The following is a 16,168-nucleotide window of genomic DNA, read 5'->3' on the forward strand; positions in this document are numbered from 1 at the left end:
CCGCGGAGCGGAGAGGAGGAACGTCGCGGGGACATCGATGGGCGGGCAGGAGAGATTGGGGGAGGAGGGGAGAAGATCGCGGAAGGGGCCGGGGAGGAGGGGAGAAGCTCACGGGGGTCCCTTGGAGGACTTTGGGGTGGGGGTAGCTGGGAGGTCGCCGGCCATGGAGGGCATCGTGCAGTGAGGGGGCTGGGGATGTGGTATGGTGGTGCGATTGCTAGGGAGGTTAACAGGTTTGCTTGGGAGGACGGGGGAAGCACTCCTGCTCCTCCTGGCCCACAAGCAGTGGTGGAAAAACACTTGCATGTTCCCTGCAGCAGTCCTCGCCTCCCATTAGCTGCCGGGATTCCCGAGGCCCGGGAAACCCAGCCGGTGAGTGTTAAAGCTGGAACAGAGAAACAATCTGAGGCACGCAGCCTCATTAAAATATTTAAATGAACGACCTGCCTCCTGGGAGTGGGGTTGGTTGCACTCTCCCAGTCCCGTCTCCGTTAAAACTGGAAGTGGATAAATTCAAGGCAGGTTGGGTTTGGGTTTGAGATTTTTTTACATTTTTATTTCCCACTTGACCCAAACCCACCCATTTTTGGGGGTTAGAATTACCCCCATTGTTCTTGCACCATTGTCTGCACTCCTGAATACAAATGAACGAGACTCCATAGTGCCAGTGGCAGCAAAGACCTACTTTTGAGTTTGCTGTCCCAGAACCCAAGCTGTAATCTAAAAAGATCTTGTCACATTTCAATCTGTCTCATGAGCCTTGAAAGGTTGGCCACCACTGCTATATTTGGGTTCCATTATATATGGCTAGTTTGTTTTCTCAGTAATACATTGAAAGTATTCCTTTTTTTTGTATTCCTCTCTTTTGATAATGGGTGCCAGTAAGTTCTTTTTGAGTTTTTTAATTTTTTGCGTGGCAAGTTGCTGAAAATGGGAGCTGAAAACGTCGCAGCAAGGGAAACGGGGCATCTGGGACTTCAGTGAACAAGGCAGGCAGTTGTGTATCTCCTTAACCAATCGGATTGAAGGATTGTGAAATTAACAGCAAGGATTATATAGGATATACTGCACAGAAACAGGCCATTCGGCCCAACCAGTCCATGCTGGCATTTGTGCTCCACTTGAGCCTCCTCCCGTCTTTCCTCATCTAACTCTTATCAGCATAACTCTATTCCCTTCTCCCTTATATGCTTATCTAGCCTCCCCTTAAATGCATCTATACTATTTGCCTCAACTACTCCCTGTGGTAGCGAGTTCCACATTCTCACCACTCTGGGTAAAGAAGTTTCTTCTGAATTCACCATTTGATTTGTTGGTGACTATCTTATATTGATGGCCTCCAGTTATCCTCTTCCCCACAAGTGGAAACACTATCTACTCTATCAAAACCTTTCATAATTTTAAAGACCCCTCAGCCTTTTTTCAAGCGAGAAGAGACCGAGCCTGTTCATCCTTTCCTAATAGGTATACCCTCGCATTTCTGGTATCATCCTTGTAAATCTTCTCTGCACCCTCTCCAGTGTGTCTATATCCTTTCTATTGTTAGAAATAGCCAAGTTACGGCTATCTCTGGTCACTTTTTAAATAATCAGGTTCGAGTGCAAACCAATATGGTGGGTATATTGGCCTAGAAATTCAGTATAGCCACTTTTGGGGCGGTAAAGTCGGGCGGCCGCTAAAGTTTGCGCCCGGCGCAAAGTCGCGCCCCCTTCGGCGATATTCAGTCGCATCGCCCCAAGCGGTTGCTGCTGCGCTAAAACAGGCGATGCACGACTATCTTTAGGCGCTAAGCCGGCGGTGCTGAGCGATTACCACCGAGGCCGGGTGCGGCGAGTTGCTGATTGACGGCAGACACTCTGGCGCCGGTCAGTTCTTAAAGGGGGAGGGTGGATTTGTTTGCCTGCCACGCCCTGCACACTGCAGCCCTCAACCTAGGCCTGACCACTTCAGCTTCACCTGCACAATGCCCAGGGCTATGGAGAAGGCCAGGGAGAGAGCGCAGCGCTTCAGCGACGGTGACCTGAGGCTGCTGGTTGGCGCAGTGGAGCGCAGGCGCCATGTTCTGTTCCTAGAAGGTGGCAAGAGGCCGCTGCCCAGCGCCTACCGGAAAGCCTGGAGGGAGGTCTCAAACAGGGTGACTTCCAACAGCGTGGTTGCCAGGACTCCTGTGCAATGCCGGAAGAAGTTCAACGACCTCACTCGGGTTGTCAGGGTGAGTACCCTTTCCAGTGTCCTCCTCATCCTTGCATGTGCACCTCACTTTATGGGCAAAGGGACCTGAAAGCCCTAATGGCCAGCCCTCATCCAGCAGCTATGGGACTGTCATGAAAAGCACTTGCACATTCAGCACTTTACACACTGTACAAGCTCTTCGACCATGGGAGGCATTGCAGACAAGATCAGGGCTTCACACCGTACAAGCTATTCGACCATGGGAGGCAGTGCAGACAAGATCAGGGCTTCACACTGTACTTAAAGGCAGTCCTTTCTCTTGCAGGCCAAGGTGGCGCACAGCCGGCAGAAACGAATTGACACCGGGGGAGGCCGTCCCGACGTAAAAGAGCTCTCCGACCTCGACCAGCGTGTGGAGCGCATTATGGCAGGCCGGCTGATTGGCCCCGTCGCCAGTGGAGATGCCGACCCTGTTCTGGGCACCAATGGTAAGGGCATCACCTTTTTGACTTCACTCGTTCCACTTGTGCCTCAGATCAGCATCCTTTGCCACTGTCCGACCAATGCAGTGAATGGCACCACTCATGCCTCCCTCGCTGCCGCCCTGTCCTCACTCTAAAGCTACTCTTGTGCCTTCCTGCTTTCAGATGGTGAGTCGCCAGCTGAGGAGGCGGGCCCTCAAGCTGCCACTGTCAGCGCTTCGGAATACAAGGAGGAGGAAGAGGAAGCCGGCCCATCAGTGCCACCCTCAGCCGCGCCAGCCCATGGCGATGTAGGGGACACGTCTTCCCTGGAGGGGAGCCGGGGGGAAGGGTCGGAGGAGAGTGAAGCTCCGGGGCCCAGCGGCCTGCAGCAACGCGGGAGGGGTGGGGAAGCTCGGCGGACTTCTCCCCAGAGGGTGAGTGCGGCCTCCAGTCCTGCGACGGTCAGCGCAGAGGAGGTGCGGCTCCTGGAGGAAATGGCCGTCCAGGCTGAGCGCAGGCACAATGAGCTCATGGCTGCAGTGGCAAGGATGCCTGACTCCATTGAGTCTTTGTCAAGGAGCGTGCAGCAATTTGGAGCAATTAGAAACTATCTTCTATGTTTCTATGAGTCTACAGGACTTCACGGCAGCACAGGCGGCATCGAGCCAAGTGCTCAGTCGTGCCGTCCATTCACTGGCTGTTGTCATGCGGACACAGACCAGGGCCACACGGGCACTAACTGCTGCCACCCTCGCTGGATCAGCCAGGGCACTCGCCGTGCAGCAGCAGCCCAGCAGTCTGTTCTTCAGCTGTTTGCTGCGCATGCTGCAGTGCTGGCCCGTGCGAGTGCCAATGTCTCAGGCGACCAGCGAGCACCTGCGATCTGCCAGGTTGGCACCATTCCTGCAGCCGACACTGCCACTCCGCCATTGCAGCTGCCACGAGCCGCTGGACAGACTGCTGCCGCCCAGCCAGAGTTGTAGCAGTTAGCAGCCGGCCACTCCAAGGCCAGAGCTGGTGCAGGCCGACCCCCAAGGGCATCTGCCGTCTCGCCATCTGCCCCTCAGCAGGCTTCCCCCAGCCTTGCTGCAGCCACTGGGCTCCCATTGAGGAGGAGCTGCAGGGCGGGCAGGGGCCAGGCAAGGATGCGAAAGGCATCGCCCTCGCAGGGCAAAAAGTAGACGGTATGCACAAATGCCTGGTGCTTTTTGTAAGGCCGAGACTGGTGCAGTTGTGTTTTTGTAAGGCCGAGACTGGTGTCTTTCTTTCTTTTTGTAAGGCCGAGACTGGTGCAGTTGTGTTTTTGTAAGGCCGAGACTGGTGTCTTTCTTTCTTTTTGTAAGGCCGAGACTGGTAGTTTTGTGTTTTTGGAGGGGGCTTCTCCACATGAGGATGTAATGTGGGAAGGGCAGAGGTTTGCAATAAATTATTGTTGTTAAATTGCAGTGTGCATGGTTTTTTGGTTAAGTCCTGGTTGCCCTGCTCGGCTGAGGGCTTGTGGAGCGGCTACATTCATCTGCTGACATTGGCACAAGCCATTCCCTGAGAGGGGGCCTAGAACCGACGTACAATAAGCCGGCGACGGGCGGCCCTTGCACTTTCTGCCTCCCTCCTGTGCTGGTCCTCCTCCTCCTCCTCCTCCTCAGGTGGTCCTCCAATCTCTGGTGGCAGTGCCTGAGTCCTGCGGATAGCCAGGTTGTGCAGCATGCAGCAAACGACCACGAAATGGGAGACTCGCTCCGGCGAATACTGTAGGGCTCCACCGGAACGATCCAGACAGCGGAACCGTTGCTTCAGGACGCCGATTGTTTGTTCGATGATGTTCCTGGTCGCTTGATGGCTCTCATTGTATCCCTCTTCAGCAGGGGTGCTGGGCGCACGGAGCGGGGTCATCAGCCAGGTACACAAAGGATAGCCTTTGTCCCCGATAAGCCATCCTCGTGGGTGAGGCTGTGCCTGGAACATGTCTGCCACAGAAGTCTGTCGCAGGATGAAGGCATCGTGGCTGCTGCCTGGAAAGCGGGCATTGACAGCTAGGATGAACTGCCTGTGGTCACACAGCAGCTGGACATTCAGCGAATGGTAGCCCTTCCGGTTGCGGTAATCCTCGGCATTCTCCAGAAGTGCCCGCAAAGCCACATGCGTGCAGTCAATGGCGCCCTGCACCATGGGGAAGCCCGCGAATGCTGCAAAGCCCATTGCACGCTGTTGCTGCTTGGCAAGGGCCATGGAGAAGGAGATGAACTGACATCTCCTTTTGAAAAGGGCATTGGTCACCTGGCGGATGCAGCAATGCACGGCGAACTGGGAGATGTTGGCAATGTCCCCAGTAGCGGATTGGAAGGAGCCGGTGGCATAGAAGTTGAGAGCCACCGTCACCTTCACTGCCACCGACAGAGACGTCCTGCACTTCAGCTGTGGTTGCAGATCACCGCCAAGCAGCTGGCAGATCTCTGTGACCACCTCCCTTCTGAATCGCAGCCTCCGAACACACTGCTCGTCAGACATGTTGAGATAGGAGAACTGCTGGCGGTATACCCTGGGTGGGTAAGGCCTCCTTTCCCGACGCCTGTTGCCCCCTCTCCGTCTAGCCAGGGCTGCCACTCTCTCACGGCGTCTGTGAGCCCTTTGGATGTAATTGAGAAAGCCAGCGTTTACACCCATTGCAGCCCCCATAATATGCTGGCAAACAATGAGATGTCAATGAAGGCAAAGACAAGTGGAAAGCTGTGGCCTGAAGCCACAAGTACCTGTCCGAGTGTTGGGCCAAAGCAGAAAGCTCTCTACCTTGGTCTCTCTGCAAAGATCCGTTTCTCAAGAAGGAGTGCTGCGAAATGGCAGCCTTTTATAGTGCAGGAGGAGTGCCCTTTAATTTGCGCCCCCCGCGCTCCGCATCGACTGAGCACCGTTCCACTCTTAACAGTCGCTAGGGGCGCCAGGCGCACAATGGGGCGTCGCGACTGAATTTCCGGTTGGGGGCGCACAAGGGACGTTGCATGAGGAAATGACATCATGATCTGCGCGCGCAGCTGAGCGCGCGCAAAGACTTTGCGCCGCTGCTAAATCTCTAGTGAAGTTGGGGCGAGGCGCAGATCGCGCTGCGCCCGGCTGCTAGCCGCCTAGCGCCCGACATCTACTCCTCCTAAGGCGCTAACGGCTGGCGCAACCAACTGAATTTCTAGGCCATTGTGTTTAATCAGAGTTTAAGATGGAATATAACACATTAGTTATACAGCAAAAACATACGACCGTGACAAGAAGCTGATACCGATCCGATCGGACAGACGGTTGACACACGTGAGCAATTCTCCTCTTCCTTTCATCTAGAGTCGCTCTTGCTCTCGCTCTCACTTGTTAGTACAAACTCTCTTTCTCTCCCATCTGAGTACAAGCTATCGGGCGGTCACTTTTATTCTACTTTTAGGGGTGGGCCTGAACTGGGATATTGACCAGACCTTTGACCTATAGAAGTTCCCCATAAACCTTACTATCCAATGGGGCTTCTAGTTCTTTGAGTCTGGTTTCAAAGCCCGCCCTAAAGATGCCTTACAATTTTGGCCACATGTCTTTCTCTGTTTATATTTTCCCAGGGTTTCCTTCCTGTGGAATTTGTGTCTTATGGCTTCTGTCCGTATTCTTCTTTGATCTCGAGGCCCAACCAGAAACCTGTTCACTTCAGAGTGTTACCTCCTTTATGACGTAGCAAATGTTTACGTTAACTTCCCCAAACTTCCTTCCGTTATCTTCGCAAGCAGTTCTGTTAAACCAACTTCAAATCCTACCTAAGCATTATACATAAAAGACATATTAACATAAGAACATAAGAAATAGGAGCAGGAGTAGGCCATACGGCCCCTCGGGCCTGCTCCGCCATTCAATAGGATCATGGCTGATCTGAATCTAGACTCACGCCCACTTCCCTGCCCTCTCCCCGTAATCCCTAATTCCCTTATCTGCTAGGAAAATGTCTATCTCCATTTTAAATTTATTTAATGTTGCAGCTTCCACAGCTCTCTGGGGTAGCAAATTCCATAGATTTACTACCCTCTGAGTGAAGAAGTTTCTCCTCATCTCAGTTTTGAAAGGGCAGCCCCTTATTCTAAGATTATGCCCCCTAGTTCTAGTCTCACCCATCAGTGGAAACATCCTACCGCATGCACCCGATCAAGCCCCCTCACAATCTTATATGTTTCGATAAGATCGCCTCTCATTCTTCTGAACTCCAATGAGTAGAGTCCCAACCTACTCAACCTTTCCTCATACGTCAACCCCCTCATCTCTGGAATCAACCGAGTGAACCTTCTCTGAACCGCCTCGAGAGCAAGTATATCTTCTTAAATATGGAAACCAAAACTGCACGCAGTATTCCAGGTGTGGCCTCGCCAATACCAACAAGGCTCAAGTCTTAACTTAAAAACAACAGATAATCGCTTAGCAACAGGGAGATTGTATATAGTACCCTCCATAGGAAAGCAAAATATTAGCACTTCTAAACATTTATCTGGTGCCAAGGAAACTTTCTGTCTGCAATTCGAACATAACCACTTAACACAGCATTTTTCATGTCCCAGTTTTAATCACATAACTATATACATTTTTAGGCATCTTTAGTTTCTAACACTATAATATGGCGACCAGAATTGTACGCAGTACTCCCAAGTGTGGTCTAACCAAGGTTCGATACAAGTTAAGCATAACTTCACTACTTTTCAATTGTATCCCTCTAGAAATAAATCCTAGTGCTTGGTTTGCTTTTTTTATGGCCTTGTTAACCTGTGTCGCTACTTTCCAATCCCTTTGCTCCTCTACCCCACCCAGACTCTCGCCCTCCAAGTAATAAGTGATCTCCCTATTCTTCCTACCAAAATGTAATCCCTCACATTTATCTCTGTTGCAACTCATTTGCCAATTATATGCCCATTCTGCAAGTTTCTTAATGTCCTCCCATAACTTGTTGCATTCCTCCTCAGTATTGACTATCCCCCCAATTTGGTGTCTTCTGCAAATTTAGAAATTGTGTCTTTGATTCCAAAGTCTAAATCGTTAATATAAATTGTGAACAGCAATGGTCCCAGCACTGATCCTTGTGGAACACCACTACCCACTTTCTGCCACTGTGAATAGCTTTACCCCTACTCTCTGCTTTCTGTCTTGAAGCCAGCTAGCTATCCAATCTGCTACTTGTCCCCTGACTCTGCATTATTTGACCTTTTTTCATTAGTCTATTATGTGGTACCTTATCAAAGGCTTTTTCAAAATCTAGATAAATTACATCTTCTGCATTACCCTTGTTTACTCTGTTACCTCTTCAAAGAATTCAGTGAGGTTGGTCAAGCAAGACTTACCCTTTTGAAATCCATGCTGACTATTTCATTATATTTGGCTTCTAGATGTTCTTCTCTTTTCTCCTTTAGTAGAGATTCCATAATTTTTCCTACCACCAATGCTAAGCTGACTGGTCTATAGTTCCCTGGACATGTTCTATCTGCCGCCTTAAATATAGGTATTACAGATTGGAAAGGAAGTGTAAGTTAGAGTGGATGAATTCAGTGGCAAATCAGGTACAGAAAGAGAAATAGAAAGTGAAAGAAAGATTGGATTAAACAGAGAAAAAGACAGTTTAAAAAACATTTTTTTACATTTGATGTTTTTAAAATCTCCAACAACAATTAAAACCTGAAGGAATGTGACCCCCCACGTCTAATAATTTTCAGCACCAGAGAAGTTGACTGGCAGTATTAACACTTTCTCATGTTGTTAAAGGGTACTTGGATTGAAATAGACAAAACTTGACTTTCTGTGGCACTTTTAGTTCGTAGCTACTGCACAAAAACAGCAATTTCACACCGTTCAGTGCATTTTTATGGTGAGGCTGACAGCGAGATGCTGTTTTTGCAAGCTTTTCGGACAATGACTTCTGTATTTCCACGTTTAACCGTGCATCTGCCCCTCACCTGAAGTTGCTGTAGCATTTGCATTTAAATAACGGTGAGCGCCAATAGCCTGACCGTTATTTTGTCATCAAACTCTGGCCCATTATTTCTTGTCAAGTAGAACTTAATGTCAAAGTGTTACTGGATCAAATGCTAATTGTATATTTTTTTCACCTTTTTCTTGCCAATTTTCTTCCGTCCCCTCCCTTCTGCTTGCCGTGATTTAGTTTCACCAGGTTTAGTTGCTTTCTAGTATCTCCCCTAAGTGGCATGCTTCGTGTCAGCAGGCTATTCGACCATACCCAATAGCCAGCTACAGGCAGTTCCAGTACAACTCGGCTGCATAATGATCAGAAATGGGGAAACTGCCCAAATTTCCATTCCCTAACCCAAGATTATAGAGTCACAGCACAGAAATATAACACATTAGTTATACAGCAAAAACATACGACCGTGACAAGAAGCTGATACCGATCCGATCGGACAGACGGTTGACACACGTGAGCAATTCTCCTCTTCCTTTCATCTAGAGTCGCTCTTGCTCTCGCTCTCACTTGTTAGTACAAACTCTCTTTCTCTCCCATCTGAGTACAAGCTATCGGGCGGTCACTTTTATTCTACTTTTAGGGGTGGGCCTGAACTGGGATATTGACCAGACCTTTGACCTATAGAAGTTCCCCATAAACCTTACTATCCAATGGGGCTTCTAGTTCTTTGAGTCTGGTTTCAAAGCCCGCCCTAAAGATGCCTTACAATTTTGGCCACATGTCTTTCTCTGTTTATATTTTCCCAGGGTTTCCTTCCTGTGGAATTTGTGTCTTATGGCTTCTGTCCGTATTCTTCTTTGATCTCGAGGCCCAACCAGAAACCTGTTCACTTCAGAGTGTTACCTCCTTTATGACGTAGCAAATGTTTACGTTAACTTCCCCAAACTTCCTTCCGTTATCTTCGCAAGCAGTTCTGTTAAACCAACTTCAAATCCTACCTAAGCATTATACATAAAAGACATATTAACATAAGAACATAAGAAATAGGAGCAGGAGTAGGCCATACGGCCCCTCGGGCCTGCTCCGCCATTCAATAGGATCATGGCTGATCTGAATCTAGACTCACGCCCACTTCCCTGCCCTCTCCCCGTAATCCCTAATTCCCTTATCTGCTAGGAAAATGTCTATCTCCATTTTAAATTTATTTAATGTTGCAGCTTCCACAGCTCTCTGGGGTAGCAAATTCCATAGATTTACTACCCTCTGAGTGAAGAAGTTTCTCCTCATCTCAGTTTTGAAAGGGCAGCCCCTTATTCTAAGATTATGCCCCCTAGTTCTAGTCTCACCCATCAGTGGAAACATCCTACCGCATCCACCCGATCAAGCCCCCTCACAATCTTATATGTTTCGATAAGATCGCCTCTCATTCTTCTGAACTCCAATGAGTAGAGTCCCAACCTACTCAACCTTTCCTCATACGTCAACCCCCTCATCTCTGGAATCAACCGAGTGAACCTTCTCTGAACCGCCTCGAGAGCAAGTATATCTTCTTAAATATGGAAACCAAAACTGCACGCAGTATTCCAGGTGTGGCCTCGCCAATACCAACAAGGCTCAAGTCTTAACTTAAAAACAACAGATAATCGCTTAGCAACAGGGAGATTGTATATAGTACCCTCCATAGGAAAGCAAAATATTAGCACTTCTAAACATTTATCTGGTGCCAAGGAAACTTTCTGTCTGCAATTCGAACATAACCACTTAACACAGCATTTTTCATGTCCCAGTTTTAATCACATAACTATATACATTTTTAGGCATCTTTAGTTTCTAACACTATAATATGGCGACCAGAATTGTACGCAGTACTCCCAAGTGTGGTCTAACCAAGGTTCGATACAAGTTAAGCATAACTTCACTACTTTTCAATTGTATCCCTCTAGAAATAAATCCTAGTGCTTGGTTTGCTTTTTTTATGGCCTTGTTAACCTGTGTCGCTACTTTCCAATCCCTTTGCTCCTCTACCCCACCCAGACTCTCGCCCTCCAAGTAATAAGTGATCTCCCTATTCTTCCTACCAAAATGTAATCCTTCACATTTATCTCTGTTGCAACTCATTTGCCAATTATATGCCCATTCTGCAAGTTTCTTAATGTCCTCCCATAACTTGTTGCATTCCTCCTCAGTATTGACTATCCCCCCAATTTGGTGTCTTCTGCAAATTTAGAAATTGTGTCTTTGATTCCAAAGTCTAAATCGTTAATATAAATTGTGAACAGCAATGGTCCCAGCACTGATCCTTGTGGAACACCACTACCCACTTTCTGCCACTGTGAATAGCTTTACCCCTACTCTCTGCTTTCTGTCTTGAAGCCAGCTAGCTATCCAATCTGCTACTTGTCCCCTGACTCTGCATTATTTGACCTTTTTTCATTAGTCTATTATGTGGTACCTTATCAAAGGCTTTTTCAAAATCTAGATAAATTACATCTTCTGCATTACCCTTGTTTACTCTGTTACCTCTTCAAAGAATTCAGTGAGGTTGGTCAAGCAAGACTTACCCTTTTGAAATCCATGCTGACTATTTCATTATATTTGGCTTCTAGATGTTCTTCTCTTTTCTCCTTTAGTAGAGATTCCATAATTTTTCCTACCACCAATGCTAAGCTGACTGGTCTATAGTTCCCTGGACATGTTCTATCTGCCGCCTTAAATATAGGTATTACAGATTGGAAAGGAAGTGTAAGTTAGAGTGGATGAATTCAGTGGCAAATCAGGTACAGAAAGAGAAATAGAAAGTGAAAGAAAGATTGGATTAAACAGAGAAAAAGACAGTTTAAAAAACATTTTTTTACATTTGATGTTTTTAAAATCTCCAACAACAATTAAAACCTGAAGGAATGTGACCCCCCACGTCTAATAATTTTCAGCACCAGAGAAGTTGACTGGCAGTATTAACACTTTCTCATGTTGTTAAAGGGTACTTGGATTGAAATAGACAAAACTTGACTTTCTGTGGCACTTTTAGTTCGTAGCTACTGCACAAAAACAGCAATTTCACACCGTTCAGTGCATTTTTATGGTGAGGCTGACAGCGAGATGCTGTTTTTGCAAGCTTTTCGGACAATGACTTCTGTATTTCCACGTTTAACCGTGCATCTGCCCCTCACCTGAAGTTGCTGTAGCATTTGCATTTAAATAACGGTGAGCGCCAATAGCCTGACCGTTATTTTGTCATCAAACTCTGGCCCATTATTTCTTGTCAAGTAGAACTTAATGTCAAAGTGTTACTGGATCAAATGCTAATTGTATATTTTTTTCACCTTTTTCTTGCCAATTTTCTTCCGTCCCCTCCCTTCTGCTTGCCGTGATTTAGTTTCACCAGGTTTAGTTGCTTTCTAGTATCTCCCCTAAGTGGCATGCTTCGTGTCAGCAGGCTATTCGACCATACCCAATAGCCAGCTACAGGCAGTTCCAGTACAACTCGGCTGCATAATGATCAGAAATGGGGAAACTGCCCAAATTTCCATTCCCTAACCCAAGATTATAGAGTCACAGCACAGAAATAAGCCATTTTGACCATCGTGCTTGTGCTGACTTTCTGAAAGAGCTACCTTGTGAGTCCTATTTCCCTGCCCTTTCTCTCAACCCTTCTAAATTTTTCCCTTCCTAATATTTCCCTTTGATAAGCTATTATGGATTCTGATTCCACCCTAGTTTCTGATGAGGCATTCTATATCCTAACGACCCTCCGTCAAATAAATAAATAATTCTCCTAAGCACTCATTCTTTTTGTGGTCTTAAATTTATACGTTCTGGTTAATGACTCACTGACCAACAGAAATAATATTTCCCCATTTACCGTATCTCATAATTTGAACAACTCTATCATATCTTTTTTATGGTCTTTTTGGTGAAAAGTGCCAGTTTCTTTAGTCTCTCCTCATAGTTAAAGTCTTTCAGTTGCTACCATCAACTTAAAGGGAGAGGAAATGAATAAAAAAGGTTGAGTTTTTCTATTAATCATGAGGTCAAATACAAAAAGCAATAATAGATTCCAAAGCTACAATTTTTTTTTCAGGGTTGATGGTGTCATGAGAACTATGATTTCAGATAAATTATTGAGAAGCATGCAGATATTTCAAGGACATTTGGATGCTCTGCTGGAATTTGATGTAAGTAGTTTCATGCAGGTAAAATAGATTATTTAGCTCAGACATGCTCTTTTTTTTACAGGGCTGAAGGTGCAATGAGAACTATGGCTCCAGAAAAATTGTTGAAAGGCATGCCAGTACTGCAAGGGCAGTTGGATGCACTGCTGGAGTTCGATGTGAGTAGTTCATCAGCATGACAGTTTGTATTTGTGACAGTCATTGCTGGAACTTAACAGTTCATTTTAGCAATTCATTGGGATTGTCTCAGATCTATCTGTGTATCTATCTTGCATACATCTATTGTACTGCAAATGCTGAATGTCTAACTGATGCATGGACATTTTACATTCATAGAAATGCATGGTCTTATTAGAATCTCCCACTTGCACCCTTTCATGCATGTTTGTTTAGAAAATAAATGTTTCTTCCACTTCTAATCTTTCTGCAGCCTGTACCTGCACTTTGCATTTTCATTTGGTACATTGTTCCCCTGGCCCTATGAAATTTTAATCTTGCTAGTATTGTCTAAGCTGAAGTCCCACACCCATTTCATTGTTGGCTTGAATGTTTCAATTTTATTTTTAAAGCTGAAAATACTTTAGGAAGAATTTGGTATGGGAGCAGAAGATCTCCAAATCCTGTGCCAACTGCAGTTGCTCTACCCCAATTGTTATTTTGGTATCTTCAGTACACGAGCCACAAGATTTCAAAGTGTAATATCTGACTTGCTGCAGGAACTCCAGGAAATGACCCTCCCTTCATAAGGTTAGAAGTGGGGCTGTTTGCTGATGATTGCAGCGTTCAGCTCCATTTGCCATTTCTCAGATAATTAAGCAGCCCATGCCCGCATGTGGAAAGACCTGGACAACATCCAGGCATGGGCTGATAAGTGGCAAGTAACATTTGTGCCACACGTGCCAGGCAATGACTGTCTCCAATGAAAGAGAACCTAACCACCTCCACTTGAGATTCAGCAGCGTTAGCATCGCTGAATCCCCCACCAACATCCTTGAGGGTCACCCTTGATCATAAACTCAACTGGAGCAGCCACATGAATATTGTGATTACTGGAGCAGCTAAGAGGGTTAGGTATTCTACAGCAAGTGGCTCACCTCCTGACTTCACAAAGCCCTCCACTACCTACAAGTCATGAGTGTGATGGAATCCTCCCCACTTGCCTGGATGGGTGCAACTGCAACAGAACTCCCATCCAAGACCAAGCTGTCCACTTGATCAATGCCCCATCCACCAGCTTAAATACCCACTCCCTCCACCACCGACGTACCGTGGCTGCAGTGTGTACTATCTGCAGGATTCGCGGCAATAAGTTATTGCTTCTACGGCAGGATCCCTCAAACCCACGACCTCCGTCAGCTAGAACGACGAGGACAGCAGGTTTGTGGGAACACCATCGCCTCCAACTTCCCCTCCCAAGTCACACACCATCCTAACTTGTACATATATCGCCGTTCCTTCATTGTTGCTCGGTCAAAATTCTGGAACTTCCTTCTTAACATTGTAGGAGTACCTTTACCACAAGTACTGCAGTAGTTCAAGAAGATGGTCTTGCACCACCTTCTCGAGATGGGGAATAAATGTCAGTTTTGCAGGCGATGCCCATATCTCGAATGATATTTTTTTACAAGTCCAGAATAAAGCCACAATTTAAGATGCAACATCATTACCTTCCCCAAATACTTTCCCTCTCCTCTGAGGTCAATAGTGCATCTATATATTATCCAACAGCATATTCCATATGGGCACTGTAAACTCATTTTCGTCTACAATGGATATTCCTCTTGCTTGGTATCCTAGAATGATACAGCACAGAAGGAACCCATTCGGTCCATTGTGCCTGTCCTGGCTCTTTGGACGAACTATCCAATTAGTCCTGCTCTTTCCCCATAGCCCTGTAAGTTTTTTTCTCTCCAGTATTTATCCAGTTCCCTTTTGAAAGTTACTGTTGAACCTGCTTCCACCACCCTTTCAAGCAATGCATTCCAGATCGCAACTCACTGCATAAATTATTTTTTTCCCTCCTGTCGTCTCTGGTTCTTTTGCCAATCACAAATCTGTGTCCTCTGGTTACTGACCCTTCTGCCATTGTGGAAACAGTTTCTCCTTATTTTCTCTATCAAAACCATTCAAGATTTTGAACACCTCTTATCAATGCTGCACTGTTGGAGGTGCCGTTTTTCGGATGAGACGTTAAAACCAAGGCCCCATCTGCTCTCAGGTGGACGTAAAAGATCCCATGGCTGTATTTCGAAGAAGAGCAGGGGAGTTATCCCCGGTGTCCTGACCAATATCTATCCCTCAATCAACATAACAAAAAAACAGATTATCTGGTTATTATCAGATTGCTGTTTGTGGGAGCTTGCTGTGTGCAAATTGGCTACCGCGTTTCCCACATTACGACAGTGACTACACTTCAAAAAGTACTTAATTGGCTGTAAAGTGCTTTGAGACGTCCAGTGGTCATGAAAGGTGCTATATAAATGCAAGTCTGTCTTTCTTTTATCCTTCTCTGCTCTAAGGAGAACAACCCCAGATTCTCCAGCCTCTCCACATATGCTTTTTTAATCGCCTTCTCGGCTTGTCCTGCCACCTTCAAAGATTTGTGTACATACACCCCCAGGTTGCCCTGTTCCTGCACCCTCTTTAAAATTGTGCAATTTAATTTATATTGCCTCTCCTCATTCTACCAAAATGTATCACTAAATTTCATCTGCCATGCGTCTGCTCATTCCCTCCCCCCCCCCCCCGTCTATGTCCTCCTGAAGTCTGTTACTATCCTCCTCATTGTTTGCTACATTTCTAAGCTTCGTGTCCTCTGCAAACTTTGAAATTATGTCCTGTATACCCACGTCCAAGTAATAAAAAGACCTAACACGGACCCTTGGGGAAAACCACTATATATTTCCCTTCAGTCTGGAAAAACAACTGTTCACCACTACTCTTTGCTTTCTGTCCATCAGCCAATTTTGTATCCGCGCTGCCACCGTCCCTTTAACCTCATGGGCTTTAATTTTGCTAACTAGTCTATTATGTGGTACTTTATCAAACGCCTTTTTGAAAGTCCATACACACAACATCAACTGCACTACGCTCATTAACCCTCTCCATTACTTCATCAAAGAACGCAATCAAGTTAGTCAAACACGATTTGCCTTGAACAAATCCATGCTGACTGTCATTTATTTGCCCATACTTTTCTACGTGCCAATTAATTTTTCCTGGATTATTATCTCTAAAAGTTCCCCACCACTGACATTAGGCTGACTGGCCTGTAATTCCTGAGTTGACCCTGTTCCTCTTTTTTGAACGGGGTGTAACATTTGCAATCCTCCAGTCCTCTGGCAACAACCCCATATGTAAGGAGGATTGGAAGATTGTGGACAGAGCTTCCGCAATTTCTGTTGTAGCTTTAAGAACAAGGAAGACCAGGAAGAAAACAA

At 46.4% G+C, this 16,168-nt stretch overlaps 1 protein-coding gene across 26 annotated transcripts in view; it reads left to right on the forward strand.

Moving 5' to 3' along the window:
* The window catches only part of snap91a (synaptosome associated protein 91a), a 312,251-nt gene that overhangs the window by 156,238 nt on the left and 139,845 nt on the right, over positions 1-16,168 (forward strand). For 25 of the 26 annotated variants that reach the window (XR_015079572.1, XM_085997467.1, XM_085997464.1 and 22 more), the window contains exon 6: positions 12,793-12,886. Coding sequence is in view for 25 of the 26 variants with exons in the window: in XM_085997467.1 (XP_085853593.1) it covers positions 12,793-12,886 (94 nt within the window). In the remaining variant the exon portion in view is untranslated. Of the gene's footprint in view, positions 1-12,637; positions 12,732-12,792; positions 12,887-16,168 lie in introns of all 26 variants that reach the window. The other variant, XM_085997458.1, reaches the window with a different exon arrangement.

Source organism: Somniosus microcephalus, chromosome 9 (assembly GCF_052327205.1).
Source record: "Somniosus microcephalus isolate GS21.2 chromosome 9, FLI_Smic_1.0, whole genome shotgun sequence".
Classification (NCBI taxonomy): domain Eukaryota; kingdom Metazoa; phylum Chordata; class Chondrichthyes; order Squaliformes; family Somniosidae; genus Somniosus; species Somniosus microcephalus.